General features: G+C 47.1%; 1 protein-coding gene across 5 annotated transcripts; it reads right to left on the bottom strand.

Moving 5' to 3' along the window:
* Positions 1-540: 540 nt before the first annotated feature.
* On the bottom strand, positions 541-15,880 carry LOC106582462 (caspase-8). Of its 5 annotated transcripts, none has more exons than XR_006761237.1 (13): positions 14,976-15,880; positions 12,863-13,146; positions 9,945-10,050; positions 9,666-9,801; positions 9,431-9,504; positions 9,268-9,313; positions 9,055-9,131; positions 7,355-7,388; positions 7,149-7,244; positions 6,151-6,239; positions 5,848-5,968; positions 1,525-4,115; positions 541-1,218 (listed from the first exon to the last, which is right to left on the bottom strand). XR_006761237.1 is itself a non-coding variant. In XM_045704864.1 (13 exons), the coding sequence occupies exons 1-13, from the start codon at positions 14,976-14,978 to the stop codon at positions 1,052-1,054; spliced, it is 1,449 nt and encodes a 482-aa protein (XP_045560820.1). In that variant the 5' UTR covers positions 14,979-15,880; the 3' UTR covers positions 549-1,051. The 5 variants fall into 5 exon arrangements, 4 of the variants coding, with proteins under 4 accessions (XP_045560820.1, XP_045560818.1, XP_014021077.2 ...); XM_045704864.1 differs by having other exon boundaries at positions 549-1,060; positions 3,742-4,115; XM_045704862.1 differs by having other exon boundaries at positions 553-1,060; positions 3,599-4,115; positions 12,863-13,143.
* Between the last annotated feature and the right edge of the window lie 7,052 nt (positions 15,881-22,932).

Genomic DNA, 22,932 nt, shown 5'->3' with positions numbered 1-22,932 from the left:
GAACTCTGTGAAGCATTTATTTGGGCTGCAATCTGAGGTGCAGTTAACTCTAAGGAACTTATCCTCTGCAGTAGAAGTAACTCTGGGTCTTCCTTTCCTGTAGCGGTCCTCATGAAACCCAGTTTCATCATAGCGCTTGATGGTTTTTGCGACTGCACTTGAAGAAACTTTCAAAGTTCTTGAAATGTTCCATATTGACTGACATTCATGTCTTAAAGTAATGGACTGACGTTTCTCTTTGCTTATTTGAGCTGTTCTTGACATAATATGGACTTGGTCTTTTACCAAATAGGGCTATCTTCTGTATACCATCCCTACCTTGTCACAACACAACTGATTGGCTCAAACGCATTAATAAGGAAAGACATTTCACAAATTAACTTTTAACAAGGCACACCTGTTAATTTTAATGCATTCCAAGTGACAACCTCATGAAGCTGGTTGAGAGAATGCCAAGAGTGTGCAAAGCTGTCATCAAGGAAAAGGGTGGCTACTTTGAAGAATCTCAAATATAAAATATATTTTGATTTGTTTAACACATTTTTGGCTACTACATGATTCCATATATGTTATTTTAATAGTTTTGATGTCTTCACTATTATTCTACAATGTAGAAAACAGTAAAAATAAAGAAAAACCCTGGAATGAGTTGGTGTGTCCAAACCTTTGACTGGTACTGTAAATAAAACAGAGCGAGATATATATTAAAAAAAATGTAAACCTGCACCTTCTACCTGAGTGATCCCAGAGGGTGTATATATTGTTGGTGAGTCTACACATGTAGTGTCTGAATCAGTCCCTGATTTGGTGGGAAAGTATAAGGACCAGATTTAAACCCCTCTGCTCTCGTGCTCTCAAGACAATATTTGTGGCTCACGTAGTCTGGGAGGTGTAGTCTGGGAGGTGTAGTCTGGGAGGAGGGTATTTTGGGATGGGAAAGACCAGCCTCTTCCTGAGTGAGTATGCAGGCTGGGGCATCTGCTTCCTGGTGCCATGGTTATCACTCCTATTGCTGACATCATCGTTCACCTTGGTCAGGATGGACAGCAAGTCATACCCACTGGACAGAGAAAGAACAATGAGAGGAAATTCAATCTGATAATAATTTACCAACCATACGCTGACATCTGTATGTCATAGTCCAGTGTTTATTGGTGTTTTCAAAGAGGAAGTCAGAATGACACAATATAAAGAAACCAAGCACATCTGAGCACTAACCTGGGAACCATGTTGATGAGGTTCTGGCACTAACCTGCGAACCATGTTGATGAGGTTCTGGCACTAACCTGGGAGCCATGTTGATGAGGTTCTGGAACTAACCTGGGAACCATGTTGATGAGGTTCCGGCATTAACCTGGGAGCCATGTTGATGAGGTTCTGGAACTAACCTGGGAACCATGTTGATGAGGTTCTGGAACTAACCAGAGAGCCATGTTGATGAGGTTCTGTAACTAACCTGGAAACCATGTTGATGAGGTTCTGTAACTAACCTGGGAACCATGTTGATGAGGTTCCGGCACTAACCTGGGAACCATGTTGATGAGGTTCTGGCACTAACCTGGGAACCATGTTGATGAGGTTCCGGCACTAACCTGGGAACCATGTTGATGAGGTTCTGGAATTAACCTGGGAGCCATGTTGATGAGGTTCCGGCACTAACCTGGGAACCATGTTGATGAGGTTCTGGCACTAACCTGGGAACCATGTTGATGAGGTTCTGGAACTAACCTGGGGACCATGTTGATGAGGTTCTGTAACTAACCTGGAAACCATGTTGATGAGGTTCTGGCACTAACCTGGGAACCATGTTGATGAGGTTCTGGCATTAACCTGGGAACCATGTTGATGAGGTTCCGGCACTAACCTGGGAACCATGTTGATGAGGTTCTGGAATTAACCTGGGAACCATGTTGATGAGGTTCTGGCATTAACCTGGGAGCCATGTTGATGAGGTTCTGGAACTAACCTGGGAACCATGTTGATGAGGTTCTGGAACTAACCAGAGAGCCATGTTGATGAGGTTCTGTAACTAACCTGGAAACCATGTTGATGAGGTTCTGGAACTAACCAGAGAGCCATGTTGATGAGGTTCTGTAACTAACCTGGAAACCATGTTGATGAGGTTCTGGAACTAACCTGGGAACCATGTTGATGAGGTTCTGGCACTAACCTGGGAGCCATGTTGATGAGGTTCTGGCACAAACCCGGGAACCATGTTGATGAAGTTCTGGCACTATCCTGGGAGCCATGTTGATCAGGTTCTGGCACTAACCTGGGGACCATGTTGATGAGGTTCTGGCACTAACCTGGGAACCATGTTGATGAGGTTCTGGCACTAACCTGGGAACCATGTTGATGAGGTTCTGGCACTAACCTGGGAGCCATGTTGATGAGGTTCCGGCACTAACCTGGGAACCATGTTGATGAGGTTCTGGCACTAACCTGGGAACCATGTTGATGAGGTTCTGGCACTAACCTGGGGACCATGTTGATGAGGTTCCGGCACTAACCTGGGAACCATGTTGATGAGGTTCCGGCACTAACCTGGGAACCATGTTGATGAGGTTCTGGAATTAACCCGGGAACCATGTTGATGAGGTTCTGGAATTAACCCGGGAGCCATGTTGATGAGGTTCTGGAATTAACCTGGGAGCCATGTTGATGAGGTTCCGGCACTAACCTGGGAACCATGTTGATGAGGTTCTGGCACTAACCTGGGAACCATGTTGATGAGGTTCTGACACTAACCTGGGAACCATGTTGATGAGGTTCTGGCACTAACCTGGGGACCATGTTGATGAGGTTCTGTAACTAACCTGGAAACCATGTTGATGAGGTTCTGGCACTAACCTGGGAACCATGTTGATGAGGTTCTGGCACTAACCTGGGAACCATGTTGATGAGGTTCTGTAACTAACCTGGAAACCATGTTGATGAGGTTCTGGCACTGACCTGGGAGCCATGTTGATGAGGTTCTGGCACTAACCTGGGAACCATGTTGATGAGGTTCTGGCACTAACCTGGGAACCATGTTGATGAGGTTCTGGAACTAACCTGGGAGCCATGTTGATGAGGTTCTGGCACTAACCTGGGAGCCATGTTGATGAGGTTCTGGCACTAACCCGGGAACCATGTTGATGAGGTTCTGGCACAAACCCGGGAACCATGTTGATGAGGTTCTGGCACTAACCTGGGGACCATGTTGATGAGGTTCTGGCATTAACCTGGGAACCATGTTGATCAGGTTCTGGCATTAACCTGGGAACCATGTTGATGAGGTTCTGGAACTAACCAGAGAGCCATGTTGATGAGGTTCTGGAACTAACCTGGGAGCCATGTTGATGAGGTTCTGTCACTAACCTGGGAGCCATGTTGATGAGGTTCTGGCACTAACCTGGGAGCCATGTTGATGAGGTTCCGGCACTAACCTGGGAACCATGTTGATGAGGTTCTGGCACTAACCTGGGGACCATGTTGATGAGGTTCTGGAACTAACCTGGGAACCATGTTGATGAGGTTCTGGAACTAACCTGGGAACCATGTTGATGAGGTTCTGGAACTAACCTGGGGACCATGTTGATGAGGTTCTGGAACTAACCTGGGAACCAAGTTGATGAGGTTCTGGCACAACGACTGGATGAACCAAGTGCCCTTACTCATGTCTCTGAAAGAGGCAAAGTGAGGGACAGTGGCCATGCCCAGAAGGAAGTCGGCATCAGAGGGAATGGAGTCTCTGCGTACCACTGCATCAGTGCAGATAGAGCTGGTGGTAGTAGAGCCATCAGCGCCTGGGCAATCAGACTGGATGAACACTGGCTGTTGTTCCTTGATGCCCTGACAGGCCTGGATAAAGAACAGCTTGGGCTTTCCCCTCAGTGAGCTGCACTCCAGTCCAGAGAAGGGCTCTGTGAGCTCCCTGACTCTGACCTTCAGCCCGTCCACCCCATAAACACCTCCCTCTAGCCCGTGGCTCAGAACGCAGCACACCAGGCAGTCCATCTGGCTGTGGTCACGGCTGCGGAGCTCCGCAACTAGAGACAGTAACTGCTCCCGGCTGCAGTCTGGCTCAATCTGCGTCTCAAAGCCCAGCCACTCAAACACGCTCACCAAACTCCCTGAGACACAAACACATAGAGGTACATGGGGATTGTGATTTAGGCCTGGTTCTACAAAAGCAAACGACTTAAAAGTATTTCACTATTTCAAGAATAACATGTACAGTTGAAGTAGGACGTTTACATACACCTAAGCCAAATACATTCAAACTCAGTTCTTCACAATTTCTGACATTTAATCCTAGTAAAAATTCCCTGTCTTAGGTCAGTTAGGACCACTTTATTTCAAGAATGTGAAATGTCAGAATAATAGTAGAGAGAATGATTTATTTCAGCTTTTATTTCTTTCATCATATTCCCAGTGGGTCAGAAGTGTACATGCACTCAATTAGTATTTGGTGGCATTGCCTTTAAATTGTTTAACTTGGGTCAAACGTGTTGGGTAGCCTTCCACAAGCTTCCCACAATAAGTTGGGTGAATTTTGGCCCATTCCTCCTGACAGAGCTGGTGTAACTGAGTCAGGTTTGTAGGCCTCCTTGCTCGCACACGCTTTTTCAGTTCTGCTCACAAATTTTCTAAGGGATTGAGGTCAGGGCTTTGCGATGGCCACTCCAATACCTTGACTTTGTTGTCCTTAAGCCATTTTGACACAACTTTGGAAGTATGCTCGGGGTCATTGTCCATTTGGAAGACACATTTGCGACCAAGCTTTAACTTCCTGACTGATGTCTTGAGATGTTGCTTCAATATATCCACATCATTTTCCTCCTCATGATGCCATCTATTTTGTGAAGTGCACCAGTCCCTCCTGCAGCAAAGCACCCCCACAACATGATGCTGCCACCCCCGTGCTTCACGGTTGGGATGGTGTTCTTTGGCTTGCAAGCCTCCCCCTTTTTCCTCCAAACATAACGATGGTCATTATGGCCAAACAGTTCTATTTTTGTTTCATCAGACCGGAGGACATTTCTCCAAAAAGTATGATCTTTGTCCCCATGTGCAGTTGTAAACCGTAATCTGGGTTTTTTATGGCGGTTTTGGAGCAGTGGCGTCTTCCTTGCTGAGCGGCCTTTCAGGTTATGTTGATATATGACTCATTTTACTGTGGATATAGATACTTTGTACCTGTTTCCTCCAGCATCTTCACAAGGTCCTTTGCTGTTGTTCTGGGATTGATTTTCACCTTTCGCACCAAAGTACGTTCATCTCTAGGAGACAGAACGCGTCTCCTTCCTGAGGGGTATGACAGCTGCATGGTCCCGTGGTGTTTATAGTTGCGTACTATTGTTTGTACAGATGAACGTGGTACCTTCAGGCGTTTGGAAATTGCTCTTAAGGATGAACCAGACTTGTGGAGGTATACAATTATTTTTGTGAGGTCTTGGCTGATTTATTTGGATTTTTGCATGATGTCAAGCAAAGAGGCACTGGGTTTGAAGTTAGGCCTTGAAATACATCCACAGGTATACCTCCAATTGACTCAAATGATGTCAATTAGCCATTACATCATTTTCTGGAATTTTCCAAGCTGTTTAAAGGCACAGTCAGCTTAGCGTATGTAAACTTCTGACCCGCTGGAATTGTGATACAGTGAATTATAAGTGAAATAATCTGTCCGTAAACAATTGTTGGAAAAATGACTTGTGTCATGCACAAAGTAGATGTCCTAACCGACTTGCCAAAACTATAGTTTGTTAACAAGAAATTTGTGGAGTGGTTGAAAAACGAGTTTTAATGACTCCAACCTAAGTGTATGTAAACTTCTGACTTCAACTGTAGCAAATATCTTACTTTCATCAACCTGTGTTCCCTCTCTATTGCTTAGGAGTTTTGGAGAATTTCTGAAGTTGTAGTTGTTAATTATCAGACAGTAACCTCTCTTTCTTCCTGTCATAGCATATTCTCCCACGTCCTACAGAAAGAAAACATGCATAAATAATTCATAAATCCAGTTAAGGACAGCATCATCCATAATCCCCAAAACTGCTACTGTACCTCAAATAATCTATACAATACCCAGTCAGTTTTCAGTAAAAGCATGGACTGACAAGACTTTGTCAATGCTCATTTAAAAAAGGTCAGTATCAGAGAGACCTCTTTTGTGGTGTTTCCTGTCTGACGATTTGCAGGGTCAAAGTTCTTATTGTGTCCACGTGAGGGTATGGATGAAACATGGTGATTCTCTATGGGAGAGAAGACATGGATCAGGTAAGAATGAATCAATGATATGGCTAACAGTTAACAGTGATGCCGATGAGCCAACAGAGAGAGTAGGAGAGAGGACAGTCTACAGGCTCCTTTTGTATGCTGAACAAAAATATGAAATGCAAAAATGCAACAATTTAAACGATTTTACTGAGTTACAGTTCATATAAGTCAATTGAAATACATTTATTAGGCCCTAAACTATGGATTTCACATGATTGGGCAGGGGCACAGCCAGGAGCCAAACCCACCCAATCAGAATGCGTTTTCCCCCACAAAATGGCTTCATTAAAGGCAGAAATACTCCTCCATTTCATCAGCTGTCCGGGTGGCTGGTCTCAGATGATCCCGCAGGTGAAGAAGCCGGATGTGGAGGTCCTGGGCTGGCGTGGTTACATGTGGTCTGCAGTTCTGAGGCTGGTTGAACGTACTACTAAATTCTCTATGATGGCGTTAGAGGCGGCTTATGGTAGAGAAATGAACATTCAGTTCCCTGGCAACAGCTCTAGTGGACATTCCTGCAGTCAGCATGCCAATTGCACATTCCCTAAAAACTTGAGACATCTGTGGCATTGTGTTGTGTGACAAAACTGCACATTTTAGAGTGGCCTTTTATTGTCCCCAACACAAGGTGCACCTGTACTTGCTGTTTAATCAGCTTCTTGATATGCTACACCTGCCAGGTGGATGGATTATTTTGGCAAAGGAGAAATGCTCACGAACAGGGATGTCAACAAATTTCTGCACAAAATTTGAGAGAAATAAGCTTTTTGTGTCTATGGAACATTTCTGGGATCTTTTATTTTAGTTCATGAAACCAATACTTTACATGTTGCATTTATATATTTTTTCAGTATAGATTGGCATTCTAAATGATATGAACTGACCTTGGCTGAGAGCAGCATTGTTGTCCCCACTGGTACTTAGGAGAGCCAGCCTATGTGAAAGTACTGTATCCGCTGTATCTGAGACCCTCCGAACATCTGGTGTGTGAGCAGACCGAGATGACACAACAAAGGTTTTGTGAGTTCTGTACTGTACTCCAATACAGAGAAAATGTGCTGAGCCACACCTTGTTCAGTGTGGGACTCACCCAGAGAGGTGTCAGCTGGATTCAGAGTGGACACCTGTGGAAGGAAGTAGAGGGAATAATTAGTGACTACACAGACATGAGGGATGGCCGTAGTCTCTTATGTAACGTGGTGTGTTCCGGTAGGTCCAATGCAGCATAAATAAGTGTCTCAAAACCTGGACTGAACATTAGACACTGCGCTCAGTTGAAGGCTGTGAAGCTGAACATTAGACACTGACCTCAGTTGAAGGCTGTGAACCTGAACATTAGTCACTGAGCTCAGTTGAAGGCTGTGAACCTGAACATTAGTCACTGAGCTCAGTTGAAGGCTGTGAACCTGAACATTAGACACTGAGCTCAGTTGAAGGCTGTGAACCTGAACATTAGTCACTGACCTCAGTTGAAGGCTGTGAACCTGAACATTAGACACTGACCTCAGTTGAAGGCTGTGAACCTGAACATTAGTCACTGAGCTCAGTTGAAGGCTGTGAACCTGAACATTAGACACTGACCTCAGTTGAAGGCTGTGAACCTGAACATTAGTCACTGACCTCAGTTGAAGGCTGTGAAGCTGAACATTAGTCACTGTTCTCAGTTGAAGGCTGTGAAGCTGAACATTAGACACTGACCTCAGTTGAAGGCTGTGAAGCTGAACATTAGACACTGACCTCAGTTGAAGGCTGTGAAGCTGAACATTAGACACTGACCTCAGTTGAAGGCTGTGAAGCTGAACATTAGACACTGACCTCAGTTGAAGGCTGTGAAGCTGAACATTAGACACTGACCTCAGTTGAAGGCTGTGAAGCTGAACATTAGACACTGACCTCAGTTGAAGGCTGTGAAGCTGAACATTAGACACCGACCTCAGTTGAAGGCTGTGAACCTGAACATTAGACACCGACCTCAGTTGAAGGCTGTGAACCTGAACATTAGACACCGACCTCAGTTGAAGGCTGTGAACCTGAACATTAGTCACTGACCTCAGTTGAAGGCTGTGAAGCTGAACATTAGTCACTGAGCTCAGTTGAAGGCTGTGAAGCTGAACATTAGACACTGACCTCAGTTGAAGGCTGTGAAGCTGAACATTAGTCACTGAGCTCAGTTGAAGGCTGTGAACCTGAACATTAGTCACTGACCTCAGTTGAAGGCTGTGAACCTGAACATTAGTCACTGACCTCAGTTGAAGGCTGTGAAGCTGAACATTAGACACTGACCTCAGTTGAAGGCTGTGAAGCTGAACATTAGACACTGACCTCAGTTGAAGGCTGTGAACCTGAACATTAGTCACTGACCTCAGTTGAAGGCTGTGAAGCTGAACATTAGACACTGACCTCAGTTGAAGGCTGTGAACCTGAACATTAGACACTGAGCTCAGTTGAAGGCTGTGAAGCTGAACATTAGTCACTGACCTCAGTTGAAGGCTGTGAACCTGAACATTAGTCACTGAGCTCAGTTGAAGGCTGTGAAGCTGAACATTAGACACTGAGCTCAGTTGAAGGCTGTGAAGCTGAACATTAGTCACTGACCTCAGTTGAAGGCTGTGAACCTGAACATTAGTCACTGAGCTCAGTTGAAGGCTGTGAACCTGAACATTAGTCACTGACCTCAGTTGAAGGCTGTGAAGCTGAACATTAGACACTGACCTCAGTTGAAGGCTGTGAACCTGAACATTAGTCACTGACCTCAGTTGAAGGCTGTGAAGCTGAACATTAGTCACTGACCTCAGTTGAAGGCTGTGAAGCTGAAGAGAAGTTCGAAGAGGGAAAGAACATCGTGTCAGAATGTCCACGTTGTTCCACTTAGACAAACAGGAATATAAATGGACACGTTTTAGCAAATTAAATAAAAGGTTAAATGAAAAAGAAAAAAAAGAAATAAAAGGTTTTATAACATATTGAAGAAGATTTGACATCTACTGTAGTCATAGTTCCTACCTGATAGTCCACATGACACAGGTCTCCTTGGAAGCATAGAGACAGCCTGATGGAAAATAATAGTCATGACATTCTGTGATGATAATCAAGATGGAAACTGAGAAATGTCCTTAAGGACTAGTGGATATCAAGATAATGTAAGAAATAAATCATTCTCTGTTACCTGGTTTTCTGGAAGACATGCAGAAGAAGACCTTGATCTTAACAATCCCACCCCTGTTTTTTGGGTTACTGGCCCTGATTGAATATAGTATTGCATAACACATCTGAGTCATACTACTGTGCTAAATCATTGACAGGCATACACAGGCAATGAATAAGATTGTTCAGCCAGTCAGTACTTTACTAGGGAAATGAATTTGTTAGTCACCCACAGAAACTGAAAGTGAAACACTTACCCTGCTGTGTCTTAAACTGGTTGATTCTTGTTTTCAACATGGGGCAGACACTTCCAAACATACTTTCAACAATGTTTAGTTTTATGACGCTCAAAATATCCACTTTCTCCATTTCCAGGAATAATTGCAAGGTAGTCTTAAAGAATAGAGCAAAATGTGTAACATCAGTTGGTCCATCAAGATTAAGCATTCTTTCTACTCATATTTCACTAAATAATATAAGTTATACCCTATTCTGGACAACACATGGTGAATTTCAGACTGTTTTGACGTACTCACCACGTTGTCCTCCAGTATCCTATGAGGGAGTGTGTTAATCAATAGGAACTTAATCTCTCTCAAATCGTCTTCAGTGGTGTTCTCTGACAAGTCATACAGCAGCTTTCTGCAGATGGTGGAATACAATGACTCATACACTTTTCAGAAAACATCATATTACAGTACAGTATTCTGTATGTGGGAAACAGTAAGACAACAACATGAGTGTTTATATTCGTGTTATAAATGGCAAGTTCTACTTATCGATATTAATTTGTGGGGTAAGCTGTTTGTTGTATGCATTCAGATGTCGTAAATGAGGCCAATACAGTGGTGTAAAGTACTATAGTAAAAAATACTTTAAAGTACTACTTAAGTCATTTTGGGGGGTATCTGTACTTTACTATTTATATTTCTGACAACGTTTACTTTTACTTCACTACATTCCTAAAACAAATAATGTACTTTTTATGCCGTACATTTTCCCTGACACCCAAACGTACTCGTTACATTTTGAATAATTAGCAGGACAGGAAAATGGTCTAATTCACACACTTATCAAGAGAATATCCCTGGTCATCCCTACTGCCTCTGATCTGGTGGACACATTAAACAGAGAACATCCCTGGTCATCCCTACTGCCTCTGATCTGGTGGACACATTAAACAGAGAACATCCCTGGTCATCCCTACTGCCTCTGATCTGGAGGACTCACTAAACAGAGAACATCCCTGGTCATCCCTACTGCCTCTGATCTGGAGGACTCACTAAACAGAGAACATCCCTGGTCATCCCTACTGCCTTTGATCTGGAGGACTCACTAAACAGAAAACATCCCTGGTCATCCCTACTGCCTCTGATCTGGAGGACTCACTAAACAGAGAACATCCCTGGTCATCCCTACTGCCTCTGACCTGAGGACTCACTAAACAGAGAACATCCCTGGTCATCCCTACTGCCTCTGATCTGGAGGACTCACTAAACAGAGAACATCCCTGGTCATCCCTACTGCCTCTGATCTGGAGGACTCACTAAACAGAGAACATCCCTGGTCATCCCTACTGCCTCTGATCTGGAGGACTCACTAAACACAGAACATCCCTGGTCATCCCTACTGCCTCTGATCTGGAGGACTCACTAAACAGAGAACATCCCTGGTCATCCCTACTGCCTCTGATCTGGCAGACTCACTAAACAGAGAACATCCCTGGTCATCCCTACTGCCTCTGATCTGGAGGACTCACTAAACAGAGAACATCCCTGGTCATCCCTACTGCCTCTGACCTGAGGACTCACTAAACAGAGAACATCCCTGGTCATCCCTACTGCCTCTGATCTGGAGGACTCACTAAACAGAGAACATCCCTGGTCATCCCTACTGCCTCTGATCTGGAGGACTCACTAAACAGAGAACATCCCTGGTCATCCCTACTGCCTCTGATCTGGAGGACTCACTAAACAGAGAACATCCCTGGTCATCCCTACTGCCTCTGATCTGGAGGACTCACTAAACAGAGAACATCCCTGGTCATCCCTACTGCCTCTGATCTGGAGGACTCACTAAACAGAGAACATCCCTGGTCATCCCTACTGCCTCTGATCTGGAGGACTCACTAAACAGAGAACATCCCTGGTCATCCCTACTGCCTCTGATCTGGAGGACTCACTAAACAGAGAACATCCCTGGTCATCCCTACTGCCTCTGATCTGGAGGACTCACTAAACAGAGAACATCCCTGGTCATCCCTACTGCCTCTGATCTGGAGGACTCACTAAACAGAGAACATCCCTGGTCATCCCTACTGCCTCTGATCTGGAGGACTCACTAAACAGAGAACATCCCTGGTCATCCCTACTGCCTCTGATCTGGAGGACTCACTAAACAGAGAACATCCCTGGTCATCCCTACTGCCTCTGATCTGGAGGACTCACTAAACAGAGAACATCCCTGGTCATCCCTACTGCCTCTGATCTGGAGGACTCACTAAACAAAGAACATCCCTGGTCATCCCTACTGCCTCTGATCTGGTGGACTCACTAAACAGAGAACATCCCTGGTCATCCCTACTGCCTCTGATCTGGTGGACTCACTAAACAGAGAACATCCCTGGTCATCCCTACTGCCTCTGATCTGGAGGACTCACTAAACAGAGAACATCCCTGGTCATCCCTACTGCCTCTGATCTGGAGGACTCACTAAACAGAGAACATCAATGGTCCATCCCTACTGCCTCTGATCTGGAGGACTCACTAAACAGAGAACATCCCTGGTCATGCCTACTGCCTCTGATCTGGAGGACTCACTAAACAGAGAACATCCCTGGTCATCCCTACTGCCTCTGATCTGGAGGACTCACTAAACAGAGAACATCCCTGGTCATCCCTACTGCCTCTGATCTGGAGGACTCACTAAACAGAGAACATCCCTGGTCATCCCTACTGCCTCTGATCTGGAGGACTCACTAAACAGAGAACATCCCTGGTCATGCCTACTGCCTCTGATCTGGAGGACTCACTAAACAGAGAACATCAATGGTCATCCCTACTGCCTCTGATCTGGAGGACTCACTAAACAGAGAACATCCCTGGTCATGCCTACTGCCTCTGATCTGGAGGACTCACTATACACAAATGCTTAGTTTGTAAATTATGTTTGATGGTCCCCCTGGCTGTCAAAAATAAATAAAAATAAGTAAATGGTGCCGTCTGCTTTGCTTAATATAAGGAATTTGATATATAGCATTTACTTTTACTTAAGTATGACGATTGAGTACTTTTCCCACCACTGTACTTAAGTACATTTAAAACCAGATAATTTTAGACTTTTACTCAAGTAGTATTTTACTGGATTACTTTAACTTTAACTTATTAAGTTATCTTTACTTTTACTCAAGTGTGACAATGAAGTACCTTTTTCTACCTCTGGCCTATATATTCACCTATAAGGAGAGATGAGGCTACTGGTTGTTGGAAGCTGGTTGTTGAGACCAAGCTCTCGCATCAAGCTGTGGCGCTGGATGGTGCATAGTAGATCAGCGAGCAAGTAAGGCTGATCGGGGGTTAACAGTTCTTGGTCCATCAGAAGAGAGAAGAGTTTACTTGCTGTGGGCACTGAGCTACAGTCTTTCTCAAGCAGATCTTTGCAAAGAAATGCAAGTGCTTGTACTTCTTCACTGCTCAGGGCTTGTTCCACCTGCAATAGCAGCCTTTGGAAATCCATCTCCTGTCGCAAAACCAATATAATGAAAACCAACATGATCATTATGTTTGATATTTATACTATAAATACATATTGTTAATTTACAATCTCAGCACATGTAAATAATATGTTGTCAGTTGAAAATATCTATCAAGTGTGTAATAAATATAGGCCTATGGATAGACATCTTGAATAGTGCAGCAACTTTCAACCAGGGGGCTGGGGACCCAAACCAGGGGGCTGGGAACCCCTAGGTACCTCACTTTTAACCAGGGGGCTGGGAATCCCTAGGTACCTCACTTTCAACCAGGGGGCTGGGAATCCCTAGGTACCTCACTTTCAACCAGGGGGCTGGGAACCCCTAGGTACCTCACTTTCAACCAGGGGGCTGGGGACCCCTAGGTACCTCACTTTCAACCAGGGGGCTGGGGACCCCTAGGTACCTCACTTTCAACCAGGGGGCTGGTGACCTAAACCAGGGGGCTGGGGACCCCTAGGTACCTCACTTTCAACTAGGGGGCTGGTGACCTAAACCAGGGGGCTGGGGACCCCTAGGTACCTCACTTTCAACCAGGGGGCTGGGGACCCCTAGGTACCTCACTTTCAACCAGGGGGCTGGGGACCCCTAGGTACCTCACTTTCAACCAGGGGGCTGGGAATCCCTAGGTACCTCACTTTCAACCAGGGGGCTGGGAACCCCTAGGTACCTCACTTTCAACCAGGGGGCTGGGGACCCCTAGGTACCTCACTTTCAACCAGGGGCTGGGGACCCCTAGGTACCTCACTTTCAACCAGGGGGCTGGTGACCTAAACCAGGGGCTGGGGACCCCTAGGTACCTCACTTTCAACTAGGGGCTGGTGACCTAAACCAGGGGGCTGGGGACCCCTAGGTACCTCACTTTCAACCAGGGGGCTGGGGACCCCTAGGTACCTCACTTTCAACCAGGGGGCTGGTGACCTAAACCAGGGGGCTGGGGACCCCTAGGTATCTCACTTTCAACCAGGGGGCTGGGGACATAAACCAGGGGGCTGGGGACCCCAACCAGGGGGCTGGGGACCCCTAGGTACCTCACTTTCAACCAGGGGGCTGGGGACATAAACCAGGGGGCTGGGGACCCCAACCAGGGGGCTGGGGACCCCTAGGTACCTCACTTTCAACCAGGGGGCTGGTGACCTAAACCAGGGGGCTGGGGACCCCTAGGTACCTCACTTTCAACCAGGGGGCTGGGGACATAAACCAGGGGGCTGGGGACCCCAACCAGGGGGCTGGGGACCCCTAGGTACCTCACTTTCAACCAGGGGGCTGGTGACCTAAACCAGGGGGCTGGGGACCCCTAGGTACCTCACTTTCAACTAGGGGGCTGGGGACCAAACCAGGGGGCTGGGGACCCCAAGGTACCTCACTTTCAACCAGGGGGCTGGGTATAGGGGCAATAATCACCTCACATTGTATAGAAGAGCAGGTGCTTAAGACATTTTGTCTAAGATTAGGCTCACATAATTATATAGAACTGTAATATATATGTATCTATTGTTAAATATCCATATGTATAATTATTAAATCAAATCAAATGTATTTATATAGCCCTTCGTACATCAGCTGATATCTCAAAAGTGCTGTACAGAAACCCAGCCTAAAACCCCAAACAGCAAGCAATGCATGTGAAAGAAGCACGGTGGTTAGGAAAAACTCCCTGGGAAAAAGGGAGTTTTAGGCTAAACTATGTATGAGAATCCATGGCTGTCCAATAAGAATGTGTTCACTGTAGAGATAGACTATACAGTGTAGAAACCATTTCTACTGTTAATTCGAACAAATGCCCCCCTAAAAAAAGTAATGAAAAGTGTCCTACCATTAGGTAACCTGTGCGTTCGATGTTTTAAATGTGCGTCAGATATCTCACATCCACATAGGCCTGCCGATAGGTTTGGAGGGGTAACAAAGTAGGCTACAGGAATATCAATGTTTTCCAAAGATCCGGTATTCTTCACGATGACAACCACAAGTCATTTTAGTTGATCAACAGCTTGAAGTCCTTTGGAATTTAACGTACTGTAGGCGAGAACACAAGTACAGCACTGTCGTACTGCGCGCTTTCCAACTAGAAAGGTACATTTCTTGAAGATGTGTGCGCTTGCTAGCTTGCTGTGTTTCAAACTCATAAAAGACACCCTTGTCCACCCACCCTCGGCCTAATGCTTTGGGGGAATCCCCGCTGCAATATTTGTCGTCGGTCCAAATGATTAGCTAAGCAAGGGAAGTTTTCACCGTCAGCCCCTTAGGCCTAGTTTTTAATGGAGTTTGCGAGTAATTATGTGTACAAGTTTGTTCACTTCGGGACCTAAAACGCCGCCAAAACTTAAAACCTCAAAGTCAATATGGAGAAGTCAACATACAAGTGTAAGTCAAAACGAATGTAAATAATTTACAAATTATGCTACTGATGTTGTTTGGTCAGTTTTTGGAAAAATGTAGAACTAAAAAATGTTCCTCCTTTAGAAGTTCTAGCTAGGCAGGCTAATTAATTTGCTAGCTATCATACAGTAGGCGTGTATTAATAATTATATAGTTAATATAAGTAGACATGTAATCATAATTGAGTGTAGCGCATATAAAGCACCCACAATCTACCAGTGGCTGAAAACACTAGTGATGGGTCTTTCGAGCCGGCTCGCATATCAGAAGAGCGGAATCTATTTATAAAAATATTTAAAACATTAAGATATGAATAATCAAAAGATTTAAATTAATAGAATTAAGTAATTCAAAGAACGAAAAAAAATTATAGGCCCAATGTCACGACTTCCACCGAAGGTGGCTCCTCTCCTGTTCGGGTAGTGCACGGCGTCGCCGGTCTACTAGCTGCCACTGATCCTTTTTTTCTTTTTCGTTTAGTCTGGTCTGTTTTGGTTGTGCACCTGTTCCTTGTTTGGGTTGATTAGTGTGGGTATTTATTTTCTCTACACCCGCTTTGTGTCGTGTGGGTTTATTTTCGTTTCCCTGTTTTATGTTGGGTGACGTTATTTTGTTCATCATTTTTTCCATTCAGGTTATGTACTTTAGATTTTGTTCTTCTGGTCGTTTTTGGACTGTGTATTTTTGGTCCGGTGCCTGTATGTTTTTTTGATGGACTTTATTAAACTCTTGTTATTGGAATTATCTTCTCTCCTGCGCCTGACTCCTACACCCATCTCTCGTAGAGAGACGTTACAGAAACCCGCACCACAATTATGGAGTCAGCAGGAGCAGACGTGCCTTCCCCATCTATGGAGGAGCGTGTAAATCAACATACGGCCGTTCTTCACCAGTTAGGAACGGCTATGGACCAGGTACTGGAGAGACTGGAGGGATGGGAGAGGATGGGAGAGGAGTGGTACCTCTACACCATCATCCGCCACTCTTCAGCCTGCTCCACCACCCTCTCCAACGGTATCCAGTTCCAGCGGGATTCGACTCGTGCTCCCGAGTAGAACTTTACATGGCGACTGTTCGTCCAACTCCTTCGGGAGAGGAGAGTGTTAACGCCCTTGTCTCCTGCCTTTCAGGGAGAGCCCTGGAGTGGGCCAACGCCGTTTGGGAGGGCCCAGACTCAGTGAGGCAGGATTACCCAGAGTTCACCCGCCGCTTCCGGGCTGTGTTCGACCATCCACCTGAAGGTAGAGCGGCGGGTGAACGTCTGTTTCATCTGAGGCAGGAGCCTAGGAGCGCACAGGACTTCGCGCTGGAGTTCCGGACCCTGGCTGCAGGCGCGGGGTTGAATGAGAGGGCCCTGATAGACCATTATAGGTGTAGCCTACGAGAGGATGTCCGCAGGGAGCTAGCCTGTCGGGACACCTCCCTTACGTTGGACCAGCTCATAGACATGTCCATTCGACTGGACAACTTGCTGGCTGCCCGTGGGCATCCTGATCGGGTCCTGCTCGTTTCACCTCCCAGCCCACCTGCTCCGATTCCCATGGAATTGGGAAGTACTGCTGCTAGGCTGACCGGAGGAGGAGCTTTCTCCTGCACCAGTTGTGGTCGCAGAGGACACATTGCTGACCGGTGCTGGAGGAGCTCGTCAGGGAGTCGAGAGGGCAGGCAGAGCGCTGCTCGAACACCCCAGGTGAGTCCGCACCAGACTCACCCAGAGCTCCTTGTTGGTAATATGTATGTGTATGTTTCCTTTCCTGAATTTTCCCCTCACTCCCAGCATAAGGCGCTAGTAGATTCAGGTGCAGCAGGGAGTTTTATTGATCGTGGGTTCGCTAATAGGTTAAGGATTCCCTTGGTTCAGTTGGACCAACCCTTCTCCGTGCACGCCTTAGATAGTCAACCATTAGGGTCAGGGCTGGTCAGGGAGGCCACGGTTCCACTGGACATGGTGACGCTAGGGGGCCATGAGGAGCGGATTAGTCTCGTCCTCATTGATTCTCCTGCGTTTCCAGTGGTGCTGGGGTTTCCTAGTTGGCTGATCACTATCCTAAAATTTCCTGGACAATCCTAAAATTTCCTGGAGACGGGGCTCTAGAGGGGTGGTCAGAGGTGTGCCCGTTTAGGTGTTTCCATCGGTGCGATGACGGTGGAGAGTCCAGACCAAGTCTCCACCGTGCGCATTCCCTCCGAATATGCCGATTTGGCTATCGCTTTCAGTAAAAAGAAGGCGACCCAATTACCACCACATCGACGAGGGGATTGTGCGATAGACCTCCAGGTTAATGCTGCACTTCCTAAGAGTCACGTGTATTCCATGTCACAGGAAGAGACAGTGGCTATAGAGACATATATCACTGAATCTCTGAGACAGGGATACATTCGGCCATCCATGTCACCCGTCTCCTCGAGTTTCTTTTTTTGTGAAGAAGAAGGATTGAGGTCTGCGTCCGTGTATTGACTATCGAGGTCTAAATTCTTTTACAGTGGGCTTCAGTTACCCACTACCTCTCATTGCCACGGCGGTGGAGTAATTTCACGGAGCACGCTTCTTCACAAAACTGGATCTCAGGAGCGCGTATAACTTGGTGCGTATCCGAGATGGAGATGAGTGGAAAACCGCGTTTAGTACCACATCGTGCCACTATGTACCTCGTCATGCGGTATGGGTTGACGAATGCTCCTGGGGTTTCTGGGGTATCGCATTTCCACATCTGGGGTCAAGATGGAATGTGACCGCATTGCGGCCGTGCGTAATCGGCTGACTCCGACCACGGTAAAAGAAGTGCAGCGGTTTTTAGGGTTTGCCAATTACTACCGGAGGTTTATCCAGGGTTTTGGACAGGTGGCTGCTCCCATTACCTAACTGCTGAAGGGGGACCCGGTGCATTTGAGGTGGTCGGCGGAGGTGGACAAAGCTTTTGGTCGTCTGAATGCTCTGTTCACCGACGCTCCTGTCTTGGCGCATCCCTACCCCTCTTTGCCATTCATAGTGGAGGTGGATGCGTCTGAGGCTGGGGTTGGAGCTGTGCTCTCCCAGCGCTCGGGCACACCCCCCAAGCTTCGCCCCTGCGCTTTCTTTTCTAGGAAGCTCAGTCAGGCGGAGCGAAACTATGATGTGGGGGACCGGGAGTTGCTGGCTGTGGTCAGAGCCCTGAAGGTGTGGAGACATTGGCTTGAGGGAGCTAAACACTCTTTTCTTATCTTGACTGACCACCGTAATCTGGAGTACATTCAGGCGGCGATGAGACTGAATCCCCGTCAGGCTAGGTGGGCAATGTTTTTCACTAGATTCCGCTTCACCATCTCGCATAGACCAGGTTCCCAAAAACACTAAGGCTGACGCACTGTCCCGTCTCTATGATACTGAGGAGCGGTCGGTCGATCGATCCCACTCCCATACTTCCGGCCTCTTGCCTGGTGGCACCGGTGGTGTGGGAGGTGGACACTGACATCGAGCGGGCATCACGATGAGATCCCCCTCCACCAGGTTGTCCAGCTTGTTGGAAGTACGTTCCGCTTGTTCGCGATAGATTGATCAGATGGGCTCACACGTTACCCTCTGGTCATCCAGGTATTAATCGGACGGTGCGTGGTCTTAGGTACTGGTGGCCCACTTTAGCTAAGGACGTGAGGCTGTACGTCTCCTGTTCGGTGTCCTAGACACCTGCCTAGAGGGGAGTTACAGCCCCTTCCTGTTCCACAGCGGCCTTGGTCCCACCTGTCGGTGGATTTCCTCACCTATCTTCCTCCATCGCAGGGGAACACTACGATCCTGGTCGTTGTGGATAGGTTTTCTAAGTCCTGCCGTCTCATCCCTTTGCCCGGTCTGCTTACGGCCCTACAGACCGCAGAGGCCCTGTTTACGCATGTCTTCCGGCACTATGGGGTGCCTGAGGACATAGTTTCTGATCGGGTTCCCCAGTTTACGTCCCGGGTGTGGAGGGCGTTTATGGAGCGTCTGGGGGTCTCGATCAGCCTGACCTCTGGTTTTCACCCCAAGAGTATTGGGCAGGTGGAGAGTTAATCAGGATGTGGGCAGGTTTTTGCGGTCATATTGCCAGGACCGGCCAGGAGAGTGGGCGAGGTTCGTCCCATGGGCCGAGATGGCCCAGAATTCACTCCGCCACTCTTCCACTAACATGTCACCGTTTCAGTGCGTGTTGGGCTATCAGCCGGTCCTGGTACCATGGCATCAGGGCCAGACCGAGGTTCCTGCGGTGGAGGATTGGGTGCAGCGCTCAAAGGAGACCTGGAGAGACATCCAGGAGTCTCTTAAATGGGCTGGTGGACGGCAGAAGGTGAGCGCTGACCGCCACTGCAGTTAGGCTCCAGTATTCGCGCCGGGGGACCGGGTCTGGCACTCGACCTGAAATCTGTCCCTCCGCCTGCCCTGCCGGAAGCTGGGGCCACGGTTTTGTTAAGACTCCCCCCTCACTATCGTATTAACCCCTCTCCTCAGGCCGGTGGTAGCTGGTCCCGCCGCCCCCCCTGGACATCGAGGGGGCACCGGCATACACTGTACGGTCCATCCTGGACTCTAGGCGCCGGGTCGGGGGCCTGCACTAACTCGGGGATTGGGTGGGGTACAGCCCGGAGGAGAGGTGCTGGGTAAGGAGGGGGGGACATCTTGGACCCATCATTGCTGAGGGAGTTCCACAACCGCCGTCCGGATCGCCCTGCGCCTCGTCCTCCGGGTCGTCCTCGAGGCCGGTGTCGGCGCGCTGCGGGAGCCGCGCGTCGGGGGTACTGTCACGACTTCCACCGACGGTGGCTCCTCTCCCTGTTCGGGTGGTGCTCGGCGGTCATCGTCGCCGGTCTACTAGCTGCCACTGATCCTTTTTTCGTTTAGTCTGGTCTGTTTTGGTTGTGCACCTGTTCCTTGTTTGGGTTGATTAGTGTGGGTATTTATTTTCTCTCCACCCGCTTTGTGTCATGGGGTTTATTTTCGTTTCCCTGTTTTATGTTGGGTGATATTTTGTTCATCATTTTTTCATGCAGGTTATATCCTTTGGATTTTCTTCTTCTGGTCATTTTTGGACTGTATTTTTGGTCCGGTGCCTGTGTTTTTTGATGGACTTTATTAAACTCTTGTTATTGGAATTATCTTCTCTCCTGCGCCTGACTCCTACACCCATCTCTCGTAGAGAGACGTTACATCTAAATGCTCAAGCGCACACATTCATTCTGACTGTCTGCTCAGACTAACAGTCTCACCTGTTGTTCCCGTCTATCAGACACAACATTGTCAACCAATGAACCAAAGATGCGTGAGGGATGGCCAAGCCAACTCACTCAGTCACACACTTAGCAGCCGAGAAGAAAGAGGAAGGACAGCTGTGAAAACAACAGCTGGAAAATGAATCGGAAGCACAGTAGCATTTGGATGCATTTTAATAATGTAGACAATGTTAGAGCATAGTGTAAAATTTCCCAAAATAAAATCTCATATAAAGCAGGTTCTATGCACAACCTACACCAGCATATGCGAACTGTGCACCCAACTGTGAGCTGTAGCGGAGCTTCGAGAAACTAGCGGACCTGCTAGTGATAGTGGTGGAGAGATGTATCCACTCAGTCCAGTAGCCCTACTCCACGACCCACAGCAACGCAGTCTTCCATGGACCAGTTTATGCCGAAGTCTGTCTGTAGCAAAACAAGGCCAAATGGATATTGCATTGGCTAAAATGATTGCCACCGATTTCCAGCCATTTTCGATCGTGGAGGACAGAGGTTTTAGAAATTGTAGCAATAGTCTAAATCCAATGTACACAATTCCAAGCAGGAAAACCCTTTCAAAATCCCTTATTCCACATCTGTACGAGAGTACACAGGCTTCAGTGTGGGAAAGAGTCCAAAAAGCTACTGCAGTTTGCCACTGACTGCTTGACATCAAGGGTAACCACATGTCACTTCATTGAAGATTTTTCAATGTCTAGCTGTCTTCTGGACTGCTTTGAGTTCAGTGACAGAAACACACCTCAGAGAACTTGGCAGAGGAACTGTTGAGAGTGGCCAGAGAATGGCAAGTAGAGGGAAAAGTGGTCTGTTAGCAACCTGGAAATAATTGCATCTGCTATTTAGATGAAAGAAGAGTAAATTCTCAGCAACTTCTCAGTCATGCAAACACGCTTGATGGCATCCAGCACTTCGGATTTGGAAGGAATGTTATGTACCGAACTTTCATAGCACCTTGGCACAAACCAAAACGATCATCTAAATCCAGTCTGAAATCGCAAATTAATGGTGGAGATGTTATAATAACTCTATGCCTTCTCTTATCGGGTGATATCCATCAAATCCCTGGACCCCACTTTATCTCGAACCCCATCAAACAGCCTATGCTCCTCTTGCGAACGGTGGATAAAGAGTAACAGCAAAGCTTTGGTATGTTTGAAATGTGCACAGTGGATTCATCTAAAATGCAGCGATTCTAGCTTTGGGCAAGGGGTCAATGAAGCTTACCGTTGCTGTCGGTGTGCTGTACCCGCGGGGTGTGTGAGCATTGAAGGTGTAGTGGGACCAGAGGACTTACCGAGAGTGGAGAGTGCACCGGAGGAGGGGGGGTCCACAGCGGAGCGGAGGCAACCAGAGGCGAGTGACGGGGGACACGGTGGTGAGGACGATGGAGTGGCACCTGGGGAGGGGTGCTCCATGGCGACAGAGAGGCCACCGGAGGCAGGGCAGGGGGAAGATGGCAGCGCAGTGGGAGGCGAGCTACAAGTAGATTGGGAATTCAATGAGGCCTTTGGGAAGAAGGGCTTACATTTTGTGCACTTAAACGTCCGAAGCCTACTACCGAAGATCGATGAGATACGCCTGTTGGTTTGCAAATCAGAGGTGGGTGTTTTATGTTTTACTGAGACATGGTTGGATTCATCTGTTTGTGACTCAGAAATTGAGAGGTAATTACTCTGTTGTCAGGAAGGATCGGAATCGGAATGGTGGGGGAATATGTGCGTTTGTAAGATCAGACATTGCTTTTAACGTCAGATCGGATTTAAACGCTGATCTGGAGATTGTCTGGCTGAATATCTGCCTTCCCAAAACCAAGCCGATTTTGTTGGGGGTGTGTTATAGGCCGCCCAAGCATAATGCATTCTATGGTCTTGAAATTGTGTTGTCAAACTGTAATGATACCCTGTTGAAGGAAATCATTTTGTTAGGGGATTTCAATACTGATATCTGCAAAAAGAATAGCCCAACCCACAATGTATTTATGCACTTTTGTAGATCACTTGCTCTGACCCAAATGATAAAAAATCCCACCAGGATATGTGAAACAGTGCAAAGTACAATTGACTTAATATTGGTGTCTGATAAATCTAAAATATCGCAGAGTGGAGTAATAGTCTATGGAATCAGTGATCATTTTATTACATCTTGCACAAGGAGGA

The sequence above is a fragment of the Salmo salar genome, chromosome ssa21, assembly GCF_905237065.1.
Source record: "Salmo salar chromosome ssa21, Ssal_v3.1, whole genome shotgun sequence".
In the NCBI taxonomy this organism is placed as follows: Eukaryota; Metazoa; Chordata; class Actinopteri; order Salmoniformes; family Salmonidae; genus Salmo; species Salmo salar.
Note: the sequence above shows the minus strand (reverse complement) of the source record. Positions and strands in the feature narration are given on the sequence as shown.